We start from the raw sequence: 26,958 nt of genomic DNA, 5'->3' as shown, positions 1-26,958 counted from the left end.
TATGCAGATGACACACAATTGTATTTATCTATGAAGCCAGATGAAACTGATCAGTTAGCTAGACTGCAAGATTGTCTTAAGGACATTAAAACCTGGATGACTTTTAACTTCCTACTGCTAAATTCAGACAAAACTGAAGTCATTGTATTTGGCCCCAAACATCTTAGAAACTGGCTTTCAAAGCAAATAGTTACTCTGGATGGCATCACATTGGCCTCCAGTACTACTGTGAGGAATCTTGGAGTTATTTTTGACCAGGACATGTCCTTTAACTCACACATAAAGCAAGTCTGTAGGACTTCCTTTTTTCACCTGCGTAATATTGTAAAAATCAGGAACCTTCTGTCTCAGAGTGATGCAGAAAAATTAGTTCATGCTTTTGTTACTTCCAGGCTTGACTATTGCAATTCCTTATTATCGGGTTGTCCAAATAGCTCTCTCAAACATCTACAGTTGATCCAAAACGCTGCTGCGAGAGTACTGACAGGAGTTAGCAAAAGAGATCGTATTTCCCCTATACTTGCTTCTCTTCACTGGCTTCCTGTTAAATCCAGAATAGAATTTAAAATCCTTCTTCTGACATATAAAGCTCTTAATAACCAATCTCCATCATATCTTAAAGATCTGATAGTACCTTATTATCCTAGTAGAATTCTTCGCTCTCAAGCTGCAGGCTTACTTGTTGTTCCTCGAATTTCTAAAAGTAGAATGGGAGGCAGAGCCTTCAGTTATCAGGCGCCTCTCCTGTGGAACCTGCTCCCAGTTTGGGTTCGGGAGGCAGACACCCTCTCTATTTTTAAGACCAGGCTTAAAACGTTCCTTTTTGACAAATCTTATAGTTGGGGCTGACTGGGTGACCCACAGGGGTTCGGCTTGTGTCTTCATTTGCACAGCTGACTCCCTCTTGGACATCCCTTCGTTCTGCCTCTAGTCATGCTGCTATAGGCCTGGGCTGCTGGGGGACTTTTCTTGACGCACTGAGCCCTTCTCTATCTACCTTTACATTTAATATGTATACCGTTATTGCAGTACATTCACTCTGTTTCCCCCTGTGCTATTTCTCCGAGTGTCCCTGGTCCCAGAGCTGGATGCTTCAGATCTGCGGTCGATGTTCCACCAGCTGGTCCAGTCTCCATCATGTCCACTGTGGGATGCTGCTGCTGACCTTCCTCCAGCCCTCTGCTTCCAACTCCCTTTTTCCACCAGTCAACTCTGCATTGCCTTCACTATACTGTTATGCTAACTTACATACTGTTTGAATTTTACTGCTAGCTATATATGTTTAATGTCAGAGCCATACATCATAAGAGTAAATTATGAGTCAATTTTCAATGTTAGCTTACACACGTGGACAAAATTGTTGGTACCCCTCAGTTAAAGAAGGAAAAACCCACAATTCTCACTGAAATCACTTGAAACTCACAAAAGTAACAATAAATACAAATTTATTGAAAATTAAATAATCAAAAACAGCCATTACTTTTGAATTGTTGATTAACATAATTATTTAAAAAAACAAACTAATGAAACAGGCCTGGACAAAAATGATGGTACCTCTATAAAAGATTGAAAACTATTTGACCAGAGTGACATGATTAACTCAGGTGTGTCATGTAATTGACATCACAGGTGTTTCCAAACTCATAATCAGTCAGTCTGCCTATTTAAAGGAAGACAAGTAGTCACCCTGCTGTTTGGTGAAAAGGTGTGTACCACACTGAACATGGACAACAGAAAGCGAAGGAGAGAATTGTCCCAGGACATCCGAAAAAAAATTACAGACAAACATCTTAAAGGTAAAGGCTATAAGACCATCTCTAAACAGCTTGAAGTTCCTGTGACAACAGTGGCTCATATTATTCAGAAGTTCAAGACCCACGGGACAGTAGCCAACCTCCCTGGACGTGGCCGCAAGAGGAAAATTGATGACAAATTGAAGAGACGGATCGTTCGAATTGTATCCAAAGAGCCCAGAGCAACCTCCAAAGAAATTAAAGGTGAACTCCAAGGCCAAGGTACATCAGTGTCAGATCGCACCATTCGTCGTTGTTTGAGCCAAAGTGGACTTCATGGGAGACGACCAAGGAGGACACCACTGCTGAAAAAAACTCATAAAAAAGCGAGACTGGAATTTGCAAAAATGCATGTTGACAAGCCACAAAGCTTCTGGGAGAATGTCCTTTGGACAGATGAGACCAAACTGGAGCTTTTTGGTAAGGCACATCAACTCTATGTTCATAGACTCAAAAACCAAGCATACGAAGAAAAGAACACTGTCCCTACGGTGAAACATGGAGGAGGCTCAGTAATGTTTTGGGGCTGCTTTGCTGCATCTGGCACAGGGTGTCTTGAAAGTGTGCAAGGTACGATGAAATCTGAAGACTATCAAGGCATTCTGGAGAGAAATGTGCTGCCTAGTGTCAGAAAGCTTGGTCTCAGTCGCAGGTCATGGGTCTTCCAACAGGACAACGATCCAAAACACACAGCCAAAAACACCCAAGAATGGCTGAGAGAAAAGCGTTGGACTATTCTAAAGTGGCCTTCTATGAGCCCAGATCTGAATCCCATTGAACATATGTGGAAGGAGCTGAAACATGCCATTTGGAGAAGACACCCATCAAACCTGAGACAACTGGAGCTGTTTGCTCATGAGGAGTGGGCCAAAATACCTGTTGACAGCTGCAGAACGCTCATTGACAAATACAGAAATCGTTTAATTGCAGTGATTGCCTCAAAAGGTTGTGCAACAAAATATTAAGTTATGGGTACCATCATTTTTGTCCAGCCCTATCTCATTAGTTTGTTTTTTTAAATAATTATGTTAATCAACAATTCAAAAGTGATGGCTGATTTTGATTATTTAATTTTCAATAAATTTTTATTTATTGTTACTTTTGTGAGTTTCAAGTGATTTCAGTGAGAATTGTGGGTTTTTCCTTCTTTAACTGAGGGGTACCAACAATTTTGTCCACGTGTGTATACTTTGTCTGTGTCACATATCCTGTCATGCATGTATCCAAATGTGTGTTGTGTTTTCCTTGCTTTCCCACCCCTCCCTCTTCTCCCATCCCTCCCCCTTACCCTCTTCTGTCCTTCTCAACCCGCCCGGCCAGCAGGCAGATGGGTCCCCCCTATATAGAGCCGGGTTCTGCTCGAGGTTTCTTCCCTGTTAAAAGGGTGTTTTTCCTTGCCACTGTCGCCTTTGGGCTTGCTCTGGGGGTCAGGCATATGGGTTCTGTAAAGCGTCTTGAGACAATTTGACTGTAATTGATGCTATATAAATAAAATTGAATTGAATTGAATCCGCTGGACCTCACATCGGGTCCTGGGTACGTAGGTCTAAGGAAGATGAAACTGGCTGCCCTTAATATTTGCTGTGTTTTATTTTGTTTATTATGCAGTTTTGATGCGTGTGTGACAGACGTGTATGGGACATTTATGAAAATACGGAACAATTTCCCGCATTGAATCAATACGGGACGCTACAATTAATTGTCAACAAAAGGATGATTCTGTATTTTAAGGGACGGGTGGCAACCCTATTCCGAAGTGCAAGCTCTTCTCATCCCAACAGAGGAAACTGTACAGAGATCTTGTCAGGGCTCCTTCCTCACCCCCGTCCTTCCCACCTGACATCCCCTTTTCCCATCTGTTCCTCTGCCCCTGTCTCTCCTTCTGTCTCCTTGGTCTCCCATCCGCTCCTCTGCCCCTGTCTCGCTCTCTGTCTCCCATCCGCTTCTCTACCCCTGTCTTCCCTGTACAGCTCGGCGCCTGAGTGGAGTTCAGCTTCCCAGCTGACTCCACTCAGGCAATCAACCACCTCTACGGCTCCCGGACAGCTGACAGACATCACTCTGATTACTCACCTCAGCAATAAGAACTGGCTCATCCTTCCACTCCCTGCCAGATTGTTGAACAAGGACTATGCAGTTCAGTTTGCTCTCTAGCCTCTTGCAAAATCTGTTTGAGTTCCTGCCTTTTTTCTTACGTTGTTTTCTCCTGCCTCCACTCAGACCCAGCTGTCCGGGATCCAGCCACCCAGAACCCTCGTCCGTTTTCCCCCAACCCATTCATCACTGGTTTCCTCCTGCCTGGACCCCCCGTTCCTGCCTGGACCCCCCGTTCCTGCCTGGACCCCTCGTTCCTGCCTGGACCCCCGTTCCTGCCTGGACCCCTTCTGTTCCTGCCTGGATCCCCCGTTCCTGGCCAAAACCCCCCACTACACCAGCCGCTCCCCGCTCCTGCACCCTGGTTTTACCCCCACCGAGCCACTATTCATCCCCTGCAATAAATCATTCTAAATCTCCTCTGGTCTTGGTAGTGTGGCTCTCTGCTCGGGTCCAGCCCTCCCTAGTTCGTGACAGATCTAGTAGCGGCTGGACTAACTGTTTTTAATCTTTGCTCTCTACTAAACATGGAGGACTGTACAAATTTGAAGAAACTTCTGAACTGAGTCATAACCACAGAACTATATAGGAAAATATATGGATTTGTCTGTGGAATATGAGTAACATCCAGTAGTTGGCAGCAATAAGACAGTGATGTGTCTGGTCTGCCTAATTAAATGAATTAATCATTTCAGGTTCTACCTCATGAAGCTCATCCAGAGAATACCAAGAGTGTGGAAAAGCAGTAATCAAAGCAAATAATCTAAAATATAAAACATGTTTTGACTTGTTTCACACTTTTTTGTTTACTACATCTCATACTACATGTGTTCATTCGTAGTTTTGATGTCTTTAGTGAGAATCTACAATGTAAACAGTCATGAAAATGAAGAAAAACCATTAAATGGGAAAGTGTGTCTAAACTGTTGACTGGTAGTGTATTTTCACCCCTAATATCTAAAATTTCTTCATGTGAACACAAATGTGCTGCTGACTAGCAAAATGATTTATACATCAGATCAGCATTTTGTACTAGTACCAGTAATTAAATTACAATGATAATAACATTAGATCCATCAATATCATGTAGAACCCCTGTTGTTTTAATGTCGAAAGTCAGTAATAACATTTGTTGTTGTGTGATGTCATTAAAAAATATGTTTCTTTTTTTTCTCTTCTTTTTCAGTTGTGTAGTTTCCCATCGGCATATGGAGGGAGTATTATCACTATGTCTCACAGACTGACGAAAGAAGAGCTGGATGCACAGTTTGAACAATTTCTGAAAGAGGTAATATACCATCAACACACCTGTGTCACTCCTTAGAAAAAATCATTTGAGCCATGAGGTGCTGAATGTATTTCATGGTTTGAAATGAATTGTTCATTTGTAAATGTAAATATACCTCTCAAACTGTTTCAGAAGGTTAGCTCTAAGCGTGCTGCTTCCCATCTCATAAACATTTTACACACTTAAGACACTTCACACACTTAGATCCTTGACACAAACACTTTCAGATACTTTGCATTTTGTACTTTGCATTCTTTGTTGTTTCTATTTTACTACTAACCTCTGTGTTATTGTGTATATTCCACTAACCTTTGTTTATTGTTTTTTGTATTGTGCTCTGGCAAAACAATTTCTTCCAGGACGAATAAAGTTTATCTTATCTTATCTTATCTTATCTTACCTCACCTCACCTCACCTCACCTCACCTCACCTCACCTCACCTCACCTCACCTCACCTCACCTCACCTCACCTCACCTCACCTCACCTGACCTGACCTGACCTGAACCTGGCAATCATATCAGTGCTAACTTAGCAGGCTATGACTGAAAAGCGAACAGTCAGTCCTTTAACAAGTTGTTTTTCAGCCATGTTGTCAGCATGCGATTCAACAACAGAAGGCGAGTGACAAATGAGTGCAGAGAGGAAAGTTAGCTTGCCAATGTGGCAGTTTTTATTGTTTTCAGAATGTGACCAAAGCCAGAGCACCGCTGTTTGGAAACTATGTACGAAAACTGTTTCATGACCAGGGTTTGGAGTTAGGGATGAGTTTGGAACTCCTGTATCAAACGAGCCCCGGGGCTACATTTTACAGAAATATCAATAAGCTCAGATGTTACCAGTTTAGACATTAGGAAGGAAGTTATGCTGCAAATTCTTTATAGTAATAGTGTTGTCTCTGTAGAAGCAGCAGAGAAGCTCTGAAACACACTGCAGCTTGATGCAGCACACAGAGACAGTGACTTAGTGACACAGGACACAAGTAAATGCTCAAAAGTGTGGTTACACTACACTAAAGCTGATGCAGACACTGTTTGTTTCCACAAGTATCACAAGTTAATGGCATGCGAGTGCAGAAACACGAGCAATCGGTGGAAACAACCAGCAGAGGTTACATACAACCGAAGAAGTGCAGTTTGACTGCTTAGTTTGTACCTCATCTCTCATTACCTTTCCACTAACCTTAAGCCTTTAATTCTTTATATAATCCTGGGCAATTTATTGAAACACAATACACAACATTCTTTTTAGTGAGTAAAAGGTGTGACACTCTGTCCAAGATAGCTGTTTGTTTTGCTGTAACCAATGTTATTTATTTACATTTCAATTATCATGTTATGGTATATATTAGTGATTTGTTTTCAATCCAATCCAACTTTATTTATATAGCACTTTAAACAACTACAGTTGAAACAAAGTGCTTTTCATCCAGAACAAGGAAATATAATACATAAAAACAATAAAACAAATAAAATCAGAAATACACACTAAAGGCAAAACCGGTGTTTTAGCGCGAGCTATCGCACGATTTCGGAACGAGATTTGCTTTCTAGCGTCCTGAGATTTGGATACAGACCACAACAAATAGCGATCGCCAAGTAATGTGGAGGTTTTCGTTCATTTCTCATCTCTAGTATGTTGTGGGACACTCGGTGAGACTGTCCGAGCCGGTCAGTGTGGGGAAAAAAAGCACATTGGGGCGGACTTTGTCGCGGGGGGGCAAGTTGCCCCATACTTTTCGCTAGCTGAGCTGCTAGCTGAGCTGCTAGCTGAGCTGCGAAGCTGCCTGGCTGGCTAAATACTGGAGCTATGTCGAAAATTCATTTATCCATCACTCACATGTATGAAAAGACATATGAAAACAGACCCCAGGTTGAAAAAAAATGAAGTTCCCCTTTAAATACCGTATTAGTACATACAGCATCTTAATACTGTTCCTGATTTATTTAGATTTTTCTAAAAAGAAAAACTACCCATCCCTTAGTGGGAATACAACAAGCTTATTGCATCACCATAACTACTTTCACACTTTGGAGACATGCCACCAGACGCGACCCACGTTTCAAGAAACAACCTACATGCAGTCTACGATGGAGAGATACTCAGTAATAATACCATATGACTAAACAATGAATGGGTAAAAGACATAACCCACACAGTAGCATTCTGCATTGCTAACGATGCGCTACCATTGGAATGAAACACTCCTTCCTAATATAATTTTCCCCTATGTTGTCAAGTCCGTATCTGTGTTCCTTGATAAGTAGACTTTTGTTCTCCCAGCCTTTATTTAAATGAGGTCATTTAAAGGCAAAAATATAAATTATTTTCGATTATATTGATTTTATTGTGGTAGTTTAATATGCACTGTTGGATCCTGACAACATGTCACTGATTTGAGCCTGATTTCAGTCTGTTTCAGACGACTCGATTGATTTAGGAAGCCCTGACAAGCAGCCTCATGCTAAAACCAGTCAGAAATCCTCCCAGAAACCATCAGTGGCACCGTGGCAAGATGACGATCACAGCAGTGAAGGAACAGGGAGAGGTAATGATTAAAAGAGGACTTTCCATGATAATGCATCTATCATAGTGCATGTGTGAACCTAAAGCCATCTCAGGCGAACAGTGTGGAATTCTAGTGGCTGTACTTTTTTCAATGTTTAAGCTCTGCTGTTCAGGCATGAAAATACAAGGGTTTGCCTATAAAAAGAGTGTTAAGTAGAAGAGATAAAAACAAACAAGAGAGATCACCTGACTCACTGGGAAAATTAGAGAGAAAACAAGGTTAGATTTATTTTGCTGTAGCTACATTATCTGAAATTGTAAAATAAAAACAGTTGACTCATAACTTTGTGGAGTAGAGATGTAATTAATAAATTTAAGTTGGATCTGTGTACCGTCTTTGACACAACAAAACAAAATGCCACACAAATGTCGCACTAAGGTCCAGCAAAAGAAGTATAGAGACCAGGGGCCTCATTTATAAAATATTGCGTAGGATCCATACTAAAAGTTTGCGTACGCCGAAAATCCGAAATGGGCATATGCCCTTCGCCCCTGATTTATAAAACTGTGCACAAGCACAGCTGCACGCAATTTCTTTATAAATCACACACCAGCTGGAAGATTGGACAGGTGGATCCACCTCACATTCCGCCCACAACACACCCACATTTTACCATGAATGGTCAATGCAAAGTAACTCATGAATGTATCTGTATATAAATAAGCTGCTGATCCACGGCATTTTACGCAGCGCCGGCCTGCAGTCTTTTCACTGCTGTGCGTCAGGATGAATGAATCATGTGCTGACCCAGGCCACCCTGCCACTAAATTTGTTATGATCATGTCCGATGTACAAATAATTTGTACACTGACTGAATGTACATTTTTCGGTTCACATAGACAAATTCATTTTCACTCAGAGCCCTTACAGCAACATGAGTGCAGTCAGTTACCCCGATTACATTTGGGAAACCGGACATCGCTGAAAATTGCCGTTTAATGTTGGCCTGTTCACCCACAGTGTAAGGAAACCTGATGTATTGACTGGTCATGTTTATAATGTCATCCAAAACAGCTGGCATTATTGCTCTGAGGGATGGTTGTGATATCCCAGACCTAAAGGACATCATTTAACTGTACATCAGACCCAGATAGGATTTAGACAACAAATGTAACCTCATATATTCTTCATATAAAACACATACCTGTCGGCCAATTCCCACTGGAAGGAGCCGGTGTCGCCAGAAACCCCCGAGTTGTCAGCTCCTGAGTCTGTACCGGGATGGCGAGATTTCGGGTGGGTCTGTCTAAGACGGCCCAGGTCAGCACATAGATCCAAGAGCACTGCTCTAGGGAATCTGAATCGCCTTATTAGCCAGTCATCGTCATGGGCAAATCCCCGTGATCCCTAAAATCTCTCTCCATTCTTAACATGATCTTCCAGCAATGCCAGCGCATCCATTGTACCACATTACGCACGGCTGTCACCCGCTATTTATCTGCTTGATCAGTGATTGGACTGATTGTCACATGCCTTTTCCAAATTAGTAATCAATCAGTGCCACTCACCGCTCTATATCATTTGAAGATGGAAGTTTGATATACACACGTGGACAAAATTGTTGGTACCCCTCAGTTAAAGAAGGAAAAACCCACAATTCTCACTGAAATCACTTGAAACTCACAAAAGTAACAATAAATAAAAATTTATTGAAAATTAAATAATCAAAATCAGCCATCACTTTTGAATTGTTGATTAACATAATTATTTAAAAAAACAAACTAATGAAATAGGGCTGGACAAAAATGATGGTATCCATAACTTAATATTTTGTTGCACAACCTTTTGAGGCAATCACTGCAATTAAACGATTTCTGTGTTTGTCAATGAGCGTTCTGCAGCTGTCAACAGGTATTTTGGCCCACTCCTCATGAGCAAACAGCTCCAGTTGTCTCAGGTTTGATGGGTGTCTTCTCCAAATGGCATGTTTCAGCTCCTTCCACATATGTTCAATGGGATTCAGATCTGGGCTCATAGAAGGCCACTTTAGAATAGTCCAACGCTTTTCTCTCAGCCATTCTTGGGTGTTTTTGGCTGTGTGTTTTGGATCGTTGTCCTGTTGGAAGACCCATGACCTGCGACTGAGACCAAGCTTTCTGACACTAGGCAGCACATTTCTCTCCAGAATGCCTTGATAGTCTTCAGATTTCATCGTACCTTGCACACTTTCAAGACACCCTGTGCCAGATGCAGCAAAGCAGCCCCAAAACATTACTGAGCCTCCTCCATGTTTCACCGTAGGGACAGTGTTCTTTTCTTCGTATGCTTGGTTTTTGAGTCTATGAACATAGAGTTGATGTGCCTTACCAAAAAGCTCCAGTTTGGTCTCATCTGTCCAAAGGACATTCTCCCAGAAGCTTTGTGGCTTGTCAACATGCATTTTTGCAAATTCCAGTCTCGCTTTTTTATGAGTTTTTTTCAGCAGTGGTGTCCTCCTTGGTCGTCTCCCATGAAGTCCACTTTGGCTCAAACAACGACGAATGGTGCGATCTGACACTGATGTACCTTGGCCTTGGAGTTCACCTTTAATTTCTTTGGAGGTTGCTCTGGGCTCTTTGGATACAATTCCAACGATCCGTCTCTTCAATTTGTCATCAATTTTCCTCTTGCGGCCACGTCCAGGGAGGTTGGCTACTGTCCCGTGGGTCTTGAACTTCTGAATAATATGAGCCACTGTTGTCACAGGAACTTCAAGCTGTTTAGAGATGGTCTTATAGCCTTTACCTTTAAGATGTTTGTCTGTAATTTTTTTTCGGATGTCCTGGGACAATTCTCTCCTTCGCTTTCTGTTGTCCATGTTCAGTGTGGTACACACCTTTTCACCAAACAGCAGGGTGACTACTTGTCTCCCTTTAAATAGGCAGACTGACTGATTATGAGTTTGGAAACAGCTGTGATGTCAATTAAATGACACACCTGAGTTAATCATGTCACTCTGGTCAAATAGTTTTCAATCTTTTATAGAGGTACCATCATTTTTGTCCAGGCCTGTTTCATTAGTTTGTTTTTTTAAATAATTATGTTAATCAACAATTCAAAAGTAATGGCTGTTTTTGATTATTTAATTTTCAATAAATTTGTATTTATTGTTACTTTTGTGAGTTTCAAGTGATTTCAGTGAGAATTGTGGGTTTTTCCTTCTTTAACTGAGGGGTACCAACAATTTTGTCCACGTGTGTATGAACATAGTTCTGCAAATACAGTTGTAGGCCGAATGGCGCACTATAGGAACATCTACAACAATGAGGGTTTATTATTATCCAGCTCTACAAGTCTAATATGTGATAACAATAAAGATTTGAGATCAATCTGGTTTCAATTCACCACTTCACCCTCCGGCACTGCCGTTCCCTCTGTCTCCAAAATGTACTTAAGCAAGCATCAAAGTTGGCGCACCGGTGCGCACATTCTCACGCCAAGTTTGTTTTTAGAAATTACAAGGTACACAGCGTATGCCACTTTCTGCACAAAGGTTGTGATTTACGCCACTTTCTAGCCCTGTTTTGTGCGTAAGCAAGCATCGAGCATCAAGGTTGGCGCACCGGTGCGCACATTCTCAATCCAAGTTTGTTTTTATAAATCACAACCTTTGCGTCTAGCCCTGTTTTGTGCGTACGCAAACTTTATAAATGAGGCCCCAGTCCATTATCTGACATTATGAGAAGGTCATTAGTAACTTTAACCGGAGCTGTTTCTGTGCTATGATGCATCCTGAAGCCTGACTGAAACTCTTCAAACAAGCTATTCCTTGCACATAATTGATTTCCAACTGTTCTCTCCGGAGTTTTAGAGAGAAATGGGAGGTTGGGTCATGATGCTGGTACCACCATGCTTCATGGTGGAGATGGTGTTTGTTGTGATGTGTAGTGTTTGGTGTTTGCCAAATGTGGCATCTAGTCTGATGGCCAAAAAGCTCCATTTTTTGTCTCACTAGACCAAAGAACCTTCTTCTACTTGACTTTGGTGTCTCCCACATGCTTTTGGGTGAATTCCAGGGGAGATTTCAATGAGGTTTTTTCAACAGTGTTTTTTTTTGCCACTCCATACCGCTTTGACTGGTGAAGAACCTGAGCAACAGCTGTTCTATATACAGTCTCCCAACTGAGGCCCTGAAGTTTCTAACTTCTTCTGAGTGGTCGTAAGTGTCTTGATGGCCTCTCTAACAAGTCCTGCTCTAGTCCAGTCCTTCAGTTTGTGAGGACGACCAGCTCTAGTCAGTATGCTCCTTCCATTTCTTACTGATGGGTTTAACTAAACTCGTGCTGAACTGAACGCCATCCCCTGACTTATACTTTTCGATGACCTTTTCTCTGAGTTTCCTGGAGTGTGCTTTTGTCTTCATGTTGCAGTTGTAGCAGGAATACTGATGAGCCAGAGACTGGACCTTCCAGATACAGGTGTTTTTATACTACAGTCACTTGACACACATGTACTGAACTCAGGTGACCTCCATTTCACTGATTATGATACCGCTGGCATCAACCAGCATCTTGTTATTGTATTCAAAACAATTCAATATTGATAGAGAAGTTCTTACATTTCCCTGATTCTCTAGCAATTAAATCATATAAAATAATCTCTTTGTCTTTAAAAGCTAGGAAGGAAGGATCATTTAAAAAATATTTATATGATGAAAACATGATCTTACCAGCTTTGTGGTTAGTATTACATTACTATCAAACAAAACAATAAGAATTCTTGCAATAAGTTTGACATATTATTTTATTTTATGCTATATTTACTTGGGATTTCCTGCTGATTCCATTTACAATTAAAACTGTTATTGAGTTAAGATTGCTATTGAAGCTGTCGGATCCTACACTGCAATAACAGAAGGCCTGAAAGGACCTATCACAAGGCTGTTCCTTCAGATATCCATGCCTCATGTCTGCTCTGAGATGTTGCAGTGGAAATCTGCCTGTTGGTGTTGACCTTGCAGACTAATCAGTTGTTTGATTTGTCACTGAGTCGTATTTCATATTAAATGCAATATCATAGCAAGCAATTAGAAAATATCACCTTTAGCTGAAGGAAGTTGTAGTTCACCCGTGTCACAGAAAGCATCAAATTATCATAGCAGTGGTTCTATTCATCAAGATATAGTCGCTCTTACTCTCTAACTTGTATTGCTATTTACACTTGGGACTGATCTCTCCTTGTCATTTCTCATTACCCATATTCATTTTCAGAAGGATGATGGTAGTGTTGCTTCTTTTTCCTTATATCTGTCCTGTCTTTTAATTAAGAGTTCCGTCAAAAAAGCAGCCCCGTGTTTGCTCTTTTTTTTACACTTCTTTCAGTCAAAGAAATGAACACATGCAGCTTGAATTTGGAAGATATTGCAAAAGAGTGAATTCAGTCAATCAAATTCAAAATGTGCAAATCTGTAGAGGATGTGGGTGCACTTTTTCACAGCTTTGTTTTTCTGCTGTCTCTTGTTTTGAAAAATTTCCCCTTCTTTGTCCTCATCTTTTCCAGCAGAGACAGCCAAACGCAGATTTATCAAAGCCAGAAAGGCCCAGCCCAAGAACAACGAGGGTGAGAGGAAATTGAGAAAAATATCTCATTACAAAGAGCTATTGAAACAATTCTTTGACTACATCGACATTAAGCTGGTTTATTTTAAAATACTGTTGTTGTGCATTAGTGGAGCAGTGTTTCCAACTGTCTCAGCTTAACACTATGATGCTAATTTGCTATCCCACAGTCTGATCATGCAATAAGAGTAATATCAGAAACGATGCACACTGGCCTAGTTTGGACAACAGAAACACACCTGGTGAAAGTGTCTATATGATAAATAGAATTGCTGCTTTACATTAGCTCATGGTCTTCACAATAGACTTGGTTACACTTTCTGTTCTGGCTGTGACAGTATTTTGAAGCTGGCAACACATTTGATAATGGCCAGTATATGATGACGAATGAAAACAAATTCAGTCTTGTGTAGTTCAGGTATCTCATTCAGACTACAATGAAAGGACCGCCAACATTACCTTTTCTTTACTTTTTGCTCCTTGAAGATTTCGGCAGGGAGTCCTTCTATAAGCCTGTCCCCAAACCTTGCTGCAGTGCTCCGAATAAACTCGTTATTTCTGAAGAGAGTCACAAAAGCACAGTTTTGGAAGATTCCCAAACTGTAGAACGACACAAAGCTCCATCTGATGACTTGTGCTCACACAGTCTGAGCAGGTCTATGCATGAAAGTCTCCAGTGTGTGTCAGGAGAAAGGAGTCCTGATGACATTACTGAAACCCCTCCAGCCACCACTGATAGTCTTTCACAGGGGGACAGTGAAGATGGTAACTTTCCCTCAACTCTCCCAAACCACTCGTAGTTTAGTCCACCAGCAGAATAAGTAGTCTCAGTAGCTTCCCTTGTCTTCGTCTCTTTGACGCTTTAAATATTAACACTATTGATTTTCTGCCTGCCACATGGGCCTGAGGAGTGATGTTTTGTTTTTTTTACTCAATGATACATTTGACATACAGTAGGACATAATTAGTACTGTCATCGTGATTCACAGCCTGACTGCGTTTCCTTTAATTATTAGGCTCATTGTACATCTTTTCAACTGACTGGAATTTGGAAATTGACTATTTATGAAATGACAGGATGCATTATATCGTTACATCACAACTGAACATTTATACCCACATGCAGGCAGAGCAGAAATCATATAATTTCACTCATTTAAAGCAAAGTTGATAGGTACTACTATAGTGAAGACACTAGGTGGCAGCATTTGACCTTCAGAAACAATCCACTGTGTGTGTCCTGTGTTTTTGTTGCAGTAATGCTCATTTTTGAACCCACAGTGTGTTGTTGTGTGTTGTATGTATGTTTGTCCTCATGTACTGTCTGTACTGGCAATGTGTATTTGACGATCAGGCAGTCCTCATTGTTAGTGTAAGAGTAATAAATACCACTTAGTATAATAAATAGAGACTTAATATGTCTAATCGTGATCTCTTTTAATCAAGTTGTGTGACTAGTGTGACCTACACAGTAAGGAACATGAGCTTCATTGCTATGTTTTCCTTTTTGTTTTTAATATTTAGGACTGTTGGAATTTGCGAAGTCTTTCAGGAAGTCTTTAAGGAATTCACAGCCTATTCAAGAAGAGGATGAGGATCCAGAAGATGCTGGTTTGAAGAAAGACGGGATGGAAACCGCTTTCCTTAACAGAGATAGCACAGAGACAGAGAGTGAGTCTAGGAAACCTGAGATAACCAAAGCAGAGATACTTTAAAATCTATGACAAATGGAGGGATGCAGTGTGCAGGAGTCAGGCATTGAGGTTTTTAAAGTACATTATATTGTTTCCAAGCAGTATGTTACAGCTGCTGCTGCTGCTACTACTGTGGGCCTAATCCTGGTCAAATTTCTAGTTGTTTTTAGAACTTTGTCAGGAACTCCTCACAAGACCTGCCATCCAGTCTTTCAAGCATCACAATCTCAGCCTTGTCAAAGTCACTTAGATCCTTTATGAAGTTAATATACCCCACCTTTGACCTGTACCGCTGTAATGAGAATATGATGTACGCGTCACCTGTATGGTTTTAATGTTATGACTGCTTGGTGTAAGTTGCTTACAATTTTTTCTAGTATTTTGAAAACTGTAAGAAATACTAAATGAAGCTAGAAATAAAAATCAGAGGACCACATCAAACAAGACACGTTAAAGTGTTCTGATGCATCCAGCCATAGTAAAGGAACATTTTAATGTCAGGTATTCCTCGCTGCAAACCATTTACAGTATAGCAGTCTCGAGGATTTCAATTCCTCTACATCCTCTGAATATGGGACATTACATCACGTGTCTCCTTTTGAAATGCTGTTGCTTAACTACTACCAATGACCAAGAAGAGAGAACACATTTCTGTACACGTTGATTCTTAGATCCTTGCACTGGATTTCAGGAAAAAAGAATTTAATGTCCTATTGTCTGTATTTGCCTGTAAGTCTTTGAATATTCAGGGCCTGACACATCTCGGAGTTATGTTTGCTGAGCCGGGTAGGTCTCTAGGGTTTGCAGGAACTGGACCGTTGGCGATGCCCACAGACCAGACACAGTGAAATCCAGTTTCATCGTTATGCTGCCCACTGCTGGAACCAGATCCCCTTGGAATTTAGATTTGTCTTGCTATACCCAGTTTTAAAAGTAAACTAAGGATATTTGCTCTTCCCAGTCTTTTAAACGAATCAATTATTATTTATTATTTTATTTCTGTTGTCTCTGTGCACTGTCAGTTCAGAATTATCTAAGTTTGTTTCTGTGTGTGTGCAGACTCAGGCGTGGCACCAGCTGTGAACATGACCAGTATGGGTTTGGACACACTGGAAGAAGAAGAGGAGAAAGCTAGGTTCTTTGCCCAGCTCGAGGCGGGAGCTTTGTCAACTATAGATTACTCCAAGCTGAACAGAGACCTAGACTCAACTGGTTATACCATCACCACTAACCTTGGGTATGCAAGCAGCCGTACAGTATTACATCACTCTAGAACAGGTCGATCATCAGGGATCTTGGACCTGTTGATGCCAGACTTGGAAAATCTTTTGGATGTGGTGTTATACTACCCCAAAAGCAGCTGGAAGAAAAAATAGCCAAGACCGGGCTAATCAAACGCTAAGCTCTCTATACAGTCAGTAAAAGCTCATTAATACCATTTTGCTCGATCAAAAGCCAAGTATTCCCTGATGTACATCCCTAATGAAGTTATCCAAGTTGTTGTTCTGTTCTCCTAATTTCTGTTTGCTTTTAGTCAGACTGAAAACAAACATTTAAAATGAGTTATGTCAAAATTATTCTCTTGGAAAGCAGCGGGGACTTTGCGGAAAGTCCCAGAATATTTTCTGTGCTCTTCCTTGGTTCCCTGTCTCTCTCTGGTGGAGGTAGAGCACACAAAGCTACCATGGCCCATAGAACCACAGTAGCCACGCTTGTGAGAAATATATGCAGATAACGTAAACCTGGATTTTTCTGGAACGTTGTGGTAAGGCTTCATTATTCCTCTTAAAGGTGGTGGAAGATGGTTTGGCCTCATGCAAAAACATGCATTTCTAAAAGTCAAAGCTGGAAAGCTGGCTTTCCAAAACAGTTCTGTTCTGAAAAGGACACTTTGATTTTCCACATTTGTGTTTCTGTTAAATATTATTTCTTACAAAATACTTTCTGTAATTTGATGATAGCTAAAATGCTGTTACTCATGACAAGTATAGTTAAGGACACTTTTGTTAAATGTTTCCCCCCTTGACTCTGTGTGATAATAATTCTGTCTGAATGTGGCTTAGGAATGAGATGGATGAATCTTCTATGGGGTTAGTGTCTGTGGTGATGCTGTGATTTTTAAGCTCAGGGTTGTGACTTCATGTAATGACAATGGATACCCCCTACCCCGCCACACAGAAAAGCAGAGGATGTGAAGGAGCTGAGTGATGGTCAAAGTGAGGTCAGAGTCCCAGAAACTAGAATGTCTCCAGGTGAGGATAATAAAGCCTGAGCAAGATGCAGACATCACTATGTCTCTGTGTTTCTCAATAAGGTCTCCTCTCTTAGCCTTTACAGGTTCCCCACACTACAGTGACGATTTTGAAGATGAGAAGGATGTGAAAAATCCACTAGAGGAGGTTTGTAGTTAAAATCTACAGCTATTGAAGTCATGAAATGTTCTTGGATAAGGAACGGCCCTGGTTATTGAAACGGCCATCCGAATCTGACCATGAAAAATCTTATTTGACCTACATGATTTCAGTTGCTTTGAAAACTTGAGAGTTTGGAACTTCAGTCAGGTGATGATGTAATTTGTTTCAAGACTGTTTTGTTTGCAAATAAGAAAACTGATTGGTGGGCTTTCATTTAAGATTGCCACTCTATGATTTGTATTTTAAATTGGTTGAAATACACCAAATTTTCTATTGCTTTTCAAAAAAAAGAACTTCATCAGTGTTGCTGTTGTATAGTAGTGTAGCAGTGTAGTGTTGTATAATATTTGTGTCTTCCTTAATTAACCTCTCTGCAAGGTGCATGGAAAATACTCCAGCAACACGTGTCGTACCGACTAGTATGAACAGTCACACCAGCACACAGAACCTGTGGTTTCCATCAGGAGTGTTATGCTTTAAAAACACATTACATGTAGAAGAAATAAGTAAAATATACCTTCAAAAGTTTTGCCACACCTTATAATTTGAGGAGTATTCTTTATTTGTGCCGTTTTCTGAGGTATAGAGTAAAGCTGGAGTTATCGCTTATCACTTGTCAGCTGCTTTTTCCTCACTCTGCAGTCCAGTTCATCCCAAAACATCTCAGCTTGGTTTTGGTTAGTGGCCAGAGAATTCAGGTTTTCTGAAGCAACAATCCATCATTCTGCTTCTTGGTCAAACAAACCAAGCAAAAGAACCTATACCGAAGTTATAACTTAGGTATACCAAAGTTATACCGTTACACTTTTTGAAGGTAGTCACCTTTAACAACTAACGTTTCAAAAAGAACAAAACATACATAATACTACCATTGGAATGACTACTAATACTTGTATCCCAATTTAAAGTACTGAAAAGCAAAAAGCGATTTTGACATTACCCATGCCATTTTGAGTAAGAATATCTCAGTAACTACAAATATAACCCTGCTGCTTTTTTGTACAGTGATAGAAGGCAGATGGTACTGTCTTGTAGAAAAATTTGGGGTCTGTGGTACCTGTCCCACACTGAGATTTTTGCCACCAAAAATAGCCAATTAAAAATCTTGTCCAACTTTGGGAGCTCATATTTTCCAAACTGAGGTATCTAGAAAGCTCCAGTTTGCTAAGTTATCACACAAGTTTGTGTAGAATGGAACCCAGGGGTGTTAAAACACTTCTGTGCAGTATTTCTAGTACTTTTAAGGTCCCAAACCCCACTCGTGAGTAGGTATCTCTTTAATTTTTTAGCATTTTTAGCAAGCCCCCATGGCCTGCAGAGTGTAGGGAAACACCTGAGGATGTTTGTGGGGCACTAGCTACATGCAGAGGCCTTGTTTACCAACTCACAGCTCTCTGGTATGTCTCGAGGCTGAGAAATAACCACTTAAAGATGCAAAAAACGCTAGCGAGGCTTTTTATAGCCCAAATTCTGAAAAATTCAGACCCCCACAACTCAGAAACTATTTGAGCTACAGGCCTACAATTTTGCATAGAAAATACTTTTGTGACTATCTAATGGCATGCAAATTTATTACTAATTTGAAAATGGTGCGGCAACCACCATCTGGTGAAACCACACGGAATGACCCATTAGTGTTCTCATCTGTCTCTTGTTTCAGAAGTGTACAACATCTGCAATTTTTGCCAGAGGTAAGAAAAACTGATTGTTTTTCACTCAGATCACAGGCAGGTGTGTCACCCAGTAACAATGAGGAATCAGTTAGATGGCTCAGACCATCTCAGAAACCACATACCATTAAATGCTAAGACCATGAGCAGCAATGTACTATATGTGTGTCTTGTTGAAATGTGCCTCTAGTTCACATTAAAGCCTGGATAGTTATTTATGCCACTTAACGTTTGTTTCAGTTTCTCTTTATGATTCTTTGGATGAAACTGATGACAGAAGAAAGGACACAGAGGGGTCACTGGACAAAGGTAAGACAAACACAAGAGAAGAAAGTCATCCAATAACATACGTAAAACCAGACAATAAGATAAATGCAGTCTTAACAGGATGACTTTGTTACAGTAAATTTGTTTTCATTTCAAATAATGACGATGTTAAATGTGCAGAGAAGAAGCTTTAACTGAAATCAGTTTGTTTGTTAAATAATGACGACACAACAGTTTCCAGTCATTTATGTGTCGTGGAGAAGATTTTGTCTAAATTAGTAAAATGTATTAGTAATCGTGGCGATCACGATTTTAAGATTGATTGAACACACACTGAGCATCCCACTCTCAGGAAACTACTCACAGAACGAAACACTTTTCATTTATTGACAGCTTATGTAAATGTTCACTGATGAAATTCTAAAACATTTAAGATTACTTGATAACCCTTTCTAGTTCTGAGTTCTCTGTCATTTTATTTTTTGTGAGGCATGACTCATGTCAGCAGATGGATTTTGTGAATGGCAAACTCAAAATAAAAGTCGCTCAATGAAACACTTCCAGTCTTGTGTCCCCTTCCTCACTCCAGTTAGCTTGGAGTTTAAGGTTAAATTAGGAGTTTAAAGACAGTTTCCAGTGTACCGGCAATGTCTGAATCATATATACAATATGGTAAAGAACACAATAATTGGTCTGTTATTAGTTAAATATATAGTGTGTTTGTTCATAATTGTACCTTAGATAAAGATGGCTTGATTTTTCACTAAACGTAAAACATTTTAAGCACAGACCATCACCCCTTAAGCTGATTTTCTACAAGCAAAGAAGATTTTAATGGTGGCGATCATGTAGAATAAGTAAACGTAGCGATCAGAAGTGATAGATGATGTTGAATACATCCCTAATTGATGGCCTCTTCCCCATGATCATTTAAATTTGATCTTGTCCTGTTGTTTGATACGGAATAGACTAAAGCTGTTTTTGTACAGGCCACTCATATCTGCAAAGCGGAGAGTCTGAGATGGAGGCTCTTCAGGAGGCCTACAGACAGGTCCATGTTGTGGAGGATTCAGATGACTATAATCACCAAAATGCATCTGTGGAAGGGAGAGGAAAGAGCAACAGACCTGTGTCTCCATTCTCCTCTCCTCAACATGCCTGTCAGTCTCTTCAGCCTGCTTCAACCAATGAGTCAGGTCAGACACCACCCTTCTGCTAAAGGTGCTGAACTGAAGTACTGGTCAGCAAATTCTGTCAGTCTGTGTAATATACTGGTCGACAAACTTGAATCCCAGAGGCCTCTGAGAAATGCAACTTCTTTTTCTGAAATTTGAAAAGACTCAGTTGATGCTTGACTGCTGTCAGGATAATACATTACATCATGGTCTGAATAATTGTTCAGTGATACGTTCAGACAGTCTACATCAGCTCCCAAAGACATACATGTTGCTGGCTGTACATCAGTACTTACTGTGCATGACATGAAGTGAAACCATGCCTCTTCCACAGGCAGAGCACACTGTACTTGTTAGCAACATCTGCATATGTTCAAGACTACATGTAGGTGACAACAAGAAGTTGTAACCTTACAGCTGCAGCTCTTGGAGCACTATCGTTTTGGTGAGAACGCACAACTTTGGCGTATTAGCCTCAAGTTATTGAACACATCTTTTCACAGAACCCACCTGTGGCATACAACCACGCGAGTCACAACAGTGTGACTGGCAGCCACAAAAGTGCCCGGGGTTTTGAGAAGGTGTGTGTGATCAGCGCAACAGTTCTTTGTTTTATGTTAATAAAGCCGCTATAAGCACACAGTCCTCATCCCTGTTTCATTGGACATAATGTTGGCGATGAGGATGGAGCTTCACCTCTTACCTCTATCTCTGTTCCCTGCTTTGCAACGCCTCAGGTTCCCCACTGTTCTTGGCACTCTAAGTTGTTTTGATGCTCCACCAGACCCGCTCCACCCACACAGATCATCTTAGACTTGGACTCTTGTTTTTTATCTCTGCATTTTGCAAATAAAGTTCGCCAAAAAAATGAATTGCCGAAAATTATTAAATAATCAAAGAGAGCTCCATGCATTTATACATGGATCAACAGCAGTGACTTCATTAATTGTGTTAAATTCTAAATTATCCTCACATGGAGAGAGGATCACAGGGTGTGTTTATCATTGATATTTTGTGTGTGTTTAGAGCTACCTACTGAGGAAGAACTAATGAGGCGCATCCGACCAGAGAAGGACCAAATTAGAGGCTTCACCCTGCAGCCTGTCAGGTTAGCACTGCCGAATCATACTTGCAATTTTTCAAAAGGATGACAGAATATCGACAAACTACTGCACAGATTGTTCAGTACAACAAAGTTGTTAACACTGTTGCAAGAAAATCTACAGTGTAAATGAAATAAAAAGGAAACAACAATACAGGGAGCCTGCTATGAAAGTCGACGTGTATATCAAATGTGTAATGACTGTAGCACAGGTGGTGAAGCACATGTATAGATAACACCAAGTATAGAGACCAGTAAGATACTACTGGACTGAAGCGTCTACATGAAGATGCTTTTTAAGATGCATCAGAATTATTTCCAGGAGGTGAAGCACTGGCTAAAGTTAAATATGTTAGTAAGAATTGGCAGACGTTGGAATCATTTGCCTGTTGTACTATCAGTGTATATTGTATTAATGTTCATTTTGTACATCTAATTAGTGAAAGTGTCTTCCTATAAAACCTGTTTCCTTAACTTAAATTCCCACACTGGGGCAAATGAAATAGAATTCTCTCTTCTTTCTCTATTGTTTTCTGCACAGATACACAGAAACAATGCATTTTGCATTTAGAAGTTGGGAAAAACCTTCTAACATATAAGTGGAAAAAGTACACATTCCTCCATTGCCAAACAACAGCACAAAATATTCTTTGAAATTTTACCTTTATTTTCATTCTACATTGTCTGATTGCAGTGCTGTGGAGTTCAACCAAGAAAAGGAATCTCAGTTCCTGGATAACACAGATGTGCCTTATACAGACTCACAATGGAAGAAAACAAAAAAGTCTGTCCCCGTTTCAGGGGTAAAGGGAGCCAGGGGACATGCCAGCCATCAGTCCAGCTCCCCAGATCCTCCCAAGCATCACCTAACATGGAGTATCAAGGAGGAGGTAGAGAGGCTGATGCAAGATCAAAGCAATTATTCTTCTTACACAACCTCTAGTGCTGGTAAAGCTAAGAAACAACAGATAAGACATGCCATGTAAAAGGATCAATTTGTAAAAAGATACAAGTTATGAATGACTTGAAAAAGCCTATTCTGAGTATTAGGTAAATAGATAAAATGATATAAAAGGTAAATGTGTTTTTTAGGATAAGTTGATTGTGTAAAAGGTGAAAAGTCACACAATTACATAACTTTGTGTAATAATGCACTCTTTCCCCCAGGGCTCCCATGGTTCCACTGTTTTTAAACCCTCTACGCCTTCAGTGGAAAAACCTGCTGCAGCTGCTGTGAGAGGCAAGAGAGTGGATGAGAGAATTGCTCCCAGGCTGTTTGGCTCGAGTAGAGCTGCTACTACTGCAGCCAAAAGCCAGATCTCTGTTTCCCGTTTCCCACAGCATCCACGAAAAGCCAAATTTACAAAGAACCAAGAAAAGGATGACTGTGATTCTGCAGGTAATTAGTGGCTCACACACACAAACACACCAATATGAAGTCAGCAACCTACTTATATTATTAAAGACAAAAACTGTCTGTTTCTCTAATGATACTATTAAAAATTGTAAAATGGTACAGTTTTAGAATAATTTGCATTTGTTTGGTTGCTTTTACATCTATACAAGTTGTATCATAGTAACAGCTAATACCAATGTTATACTGTCATAAACTTGATTTTGCAGCATTTCTGAATCCCTTTGTGTTTATGCTAGAACATGGTGTGTCAGGTTTGGAGCAGTGTGCTTGATCTGAAGCTACCAAATATCTTTGACTTTTGATCAGCAGAGTCGGGTCTGAAGGTGAGCAGTGAGCTGGTGGCATCAGTTCAGTCCTTAGTGGCCATCCTCCAACAACAGATAGACACCAGCACTCACCAGGATGCTGCACAGGAAGTTAGAGGTCTTCAAGAAACCCGAGAGATACAACACCTTCCACAGTTCAATGTAAGGAAACCATTTATCTCATCTCCAGTTGATGTCTGTTTTTCAGAGCCCCACAAAAAGACTAACTGGTGGTCCAGTGATTAGCACAAGTAGCTCTGAAACACTTTATTAGAACCACACCTTCTCCCTGTTTGGTTATTTTATCAATAAAAGAAGAAGAAATCCTAACTTTAAACTGTGAATTAGCCACTTTAACTAATCACTCTCCAGCCAGTAAAAGTCTTTCAATCTGCAAGAAAGATTATTGGATAATGTGAAAAGCAGAATAGCCTTTATGAGTTTGAGTGATTGTTATAGAATCTGAGGTCCACACTTGCGTTAAACTGTATGGAAAACCTTTCTTTCATTTCATTAAATAGCTGCAGCATCTGAAGGCAGCAGGACAAATATGTTATTAAATCTATTACATTTGTGGCCTCTGATTAGAGCGTTTGGTACACACTCACTATGTACATCCATTCATTGTGTTAACGATGATTAAATCGCCTGCAAATGAAACCAGGCTACTACAGAATATCCACACATATCTTTATATGCTTTATATTGGTTGGTAGTATCTCAGTATTGTGCTGTTATATAGAGATAAGACATTACAGTGCCTCATCAATTGCGTGTCATTACTCTTTGTTTCGTTGCAAAACTAGCATTTAATGCTGCATTCCTGGAACATAGACTAAGGAAATAAAATAATACTGATGGTAATACACCAGTGATTGACACTTTTTCAACAGCAATAAGGAAATGTTACAATAGAATTTTAAGTAGTTTCACTTAAATACATGAAATGCAAAGTGCTATAAAAGTGCATGAGGAAAGTGGTGTTCATTTTCATGAATAAACCTCAAGCATGCTCCTTCCATGGCAATGGAGCCAGTTAACCCTCCCCATGACTTTTAAGCAGATCTCCCAAGATGCGCTAGTCTGTGGCTACCTGTTTGTCTTGACACCACATCCACACCCACAGGAGGGTGGAGGGTGGGGGAGGCTGCAGCCAACCCATGGCTGGAAAGAACAAATGACTCCTTTCTTGGGCCACTGCAAGACATTGTCATTTGTCAAGATCAGAAAACATCTGAAGCACCCGAAATTTAAAGGACCCACCTGAGACATTGAAGTCATTTGTGTGCATGGCAAAATGTAATTGGGTGACTGTTAGGTGAATGCAGCACAGACTGGGACTGAAACCCTCAGTAGAACTAAGCAAGTCCAGCTGGCGCAGAAAGAGAGGGAACTGCAGATGATGAAGAAAGGAGCAGAAGAGCTCAGCTCACTTAGACAGCAAAACTTCCTCCTGCAGAGCAAGGTGCACAAACACAAAACACGCAACAAAAAAAGCTTCTAAAACAAAGCATTTATTCCATGCAGTGTTGCTATTTTACTTGAAAAAATTCCCTACTGTCATACAGTCTGTGTACACTACACTGTGTGTGGTTTAGAGTGGGACTGCAGGCTGTTAGTGTACTATTGTACCAACTTGAATTTGCAAAAACTTTCATCCATTTCTTTATCTAAATGGACATTTTGTCACGGATTCTGAGAGCGGACCCGAGCAGAGAGCCACACTACCAAGGCCTGAGAAACTGAGAAGGATTTTTATTGTAAAGGGTGAATAATGGCTGAGGTGGGGGAAACCAGGATGTAGGAGCTGGGAGAGGCTGATGGATTGGGGGCTTGGCCGGGTGGGTCTGGAGCCGGGGATCGACGGTCATCGGCCGCCCAGAGTGCCGCAGATGGAGGTGGGGGATTCCTGGCGGCCAGACGTTGGTGGGGAATGGTATCCAGCGGGTGACGGGGGTTCGGGGGAGGCAGGACGTCAGACTCTGATGACCCGAGGGGCCGAGGTGTTTGGTTTGGCCGGGCAGAGGTGGACGTCTTGCCGGTGGTGTTCCAGGAGGCTCCGGGAGGCGACGGAGCAGCCGGCTTGCTGCTGTGGGTTCCAGGCGAATGGGAGGGAAGCAGGTCTTGGTTCCAGGGAGGGGTCCGGGCGGAATGGGGGATCCAGACGGGGAGGGCACCAGTGCCGAACTGTTCGGAGAGGACAGATGGGGGTTCTGGGCGGAGGACAGCTGGGTCTAGGTTCAGAGGGAGGAGAAACAATGTTAGAAACGTCAAAAAACTCAACGGACTTCAGGAGGCTAGAGAGTGAACTGACTGGGAAGTCTTATTCAACAATCTGGCAGGGTGTGGAAGGCTGAGCCGGTACTTATTGCAGGAGAGGTAATCAGCGGTATGTTCTTCAGCTGTCCGGGACCCGTGGATGTGGTTGATTACCTGAGTGGAGTCAGCTGAGTCATTCCACGAAACCGGTGCCTTTTCAACTTTGAAAATGTAAAATTTAAACTATATTTAATTTTTATTTTTTAAGTAGCCAGGAATCACAGAAGGTCTAAAATGACAGGAAACTATATTGTGCCATCTCAGGCTGTGTTATTTAATATTTGTTAATTATGTCAAATCCTGTTACTGTGGAAAGGTAACAGGGTTGACAGTAACAGGGTTGACCATTTTAAACTAATTTGCTTGTAGCTAGCTAAAATAAATGCTAGTTAAAGTGCAAGCTATGTACTTTGAAAGATAATTACTTGTAGATATTGATTATATTTTGAAAAATAGAAAATTGATTATGTTTATATGTTAAAAACTGGTAACAGGATTGACGTTGTATGCTTGTCCCGCCTGGTTAAACCTTGAAAAAACTTCAAAATACCAAATCAGAGATGAGAGAAACTTACTTGTCAATGAGCTGTTAGCATCTTGGTTCCGAGATGATGCAACCTCCTTTAAATCCTGTCAAATCTGGAATGTACCATTATTTTTTATAGGGTTTTTTAGTTAGGGTAACAGGGTTGACACGAAATCAGGGGACGCCGATAAATTGGTAATTTATAATGGTTAATATATATTATTATTACCAAAAACACTGTTTTACAATAAGATCATACTTTAAACTACATGTAAATGTAAAAATTTTAACATTTTGCCTACATTTTACAAATGAAAAGTCCTGTACACATACAACAATAACATTGAGGGACAGGCCAAAAACCTCACCCTCTTCAGCATGAAAGTAATTTAAATTGATTAAAATAACATTTCACTGACTTTAATTTGATGTTATATTAATGAGAGAAGACAGGGTAATGTTATATTTTTAAATGAAATATTAATTTGTTGTTATCATAATTGTATGACTGATTATTTCTTGGGGACGCAAAAGGCACCGATTTCATGGAATGACCCAGCTGAGAAGCCGAACTCCACTCAGGTGTCATGCTGCGGGGGGAGACAAAGGTAGAGGAGCGGATGGGAGACCAGGAGGAAGACAGAGAGACAGAGAGAGAGAGAGAGAGGAGCAGGAGAGGGAACAGATGGGAAAAGGGGTATTAGGGATGCCAGGTTGGAAGGAGGTGAGGAGGGAGTCCTGACACATTTAAATATACATACATTCTATGAAATTGTTGACACCCAAAGAC

The 26,958-nt window shown here is 40.7% G+C and overlaps 1 protein-coding gene across 6 annotated transcripts in view; it reads left to right on the top strand.

Annotated features, from left to right (window-relative positions):
- Positions 1–26,958, top strand: part of cep162 (centrosomal protein 162) — a 44,762-nt gene that overhangs the window by 6,949 nt on the left and 10,855 nt on the right. For 2 of the 6 annotated variants that reach the window (XM_051954953.1, XM_051954951.1), the window contains exons 2-16: positions 5,074–5,175; positions 7,586–7,721; positions 13,221–13,280; positions 13,766–14,044; positions 14,804–14,950; positions 16,033–16,210; positions 17,152–17,225; positions 17,302–17,372; positions 19,048–19,078; positions 19,298–19,366; positions 20,314–20,520; positions 21,526–21,607; positions 22,296–22,491; positions 22,769–23,000; positions 23,325–23,485. In XM_051954953.1, coding sequence (XP_051810913.1) covers positions 5,116–5,175; positions 7,586–7,721; positions 13,221–13,280; positions 13,766–14,044; positions 14,804–14,950; positions 16,033–16,210; positions 17,152–17,225; positions 17,302–17,372; positions 19,048–19,078; positions 19,298–19,366; positions 20,314–20,520; positions 21,526–21,607; positions 22,296–22,491; positions 22,769–23,000; positions 23,325–23,485 — 1,983 coding nt within the window. In that variant the 5' untranslated portion in view covers positions 5,074–5,115. Of the gene's footprint in view, positions 1–5,073; positions 5,176–7,585; positions 7,722–13,220; positions 13,281–13,765; positions 14,045–14,803; positions 14,951–16,032; positions 16,211–17,151; positions 17,226–17,301; positions 17,373–19,047; positions 19,079–19,297; positions 19,367–20,313; positions 20,521–21,525; positions 21,608–22,295; positions 22,492–22,768; positions 23,001–23,324; positions 23,486–26,958 lie in introns of those variants that run through there. The other 4 variants (XM_051954952.1, XM_051954954.1, XM_051954955.1 and 1 more) reach the window with 4 other exon arrangements.

The sequence above is a fragment of the Acanthochromis polyacanthus genome, chromosome 10 (genome assembly GCF_021347895.1).
Source record: "Acanthochromis polyacanthus isolate Apoly-LR-REF ecotype Palm Island chromosome 10, KAUST_Apoly_ChrSc, whole genome shotgun sequence".
Classification (NCBI taxonomy): domain Eukaryota; kingdom Metazoa; phylum Chordata; class Actinopteri; family Pomacentridae; genus Acanthochromis; species Acanthochromis polyacanthus.
This window is presented reverse-complemented; position numbering and strand designations above follow the sequence as displayed.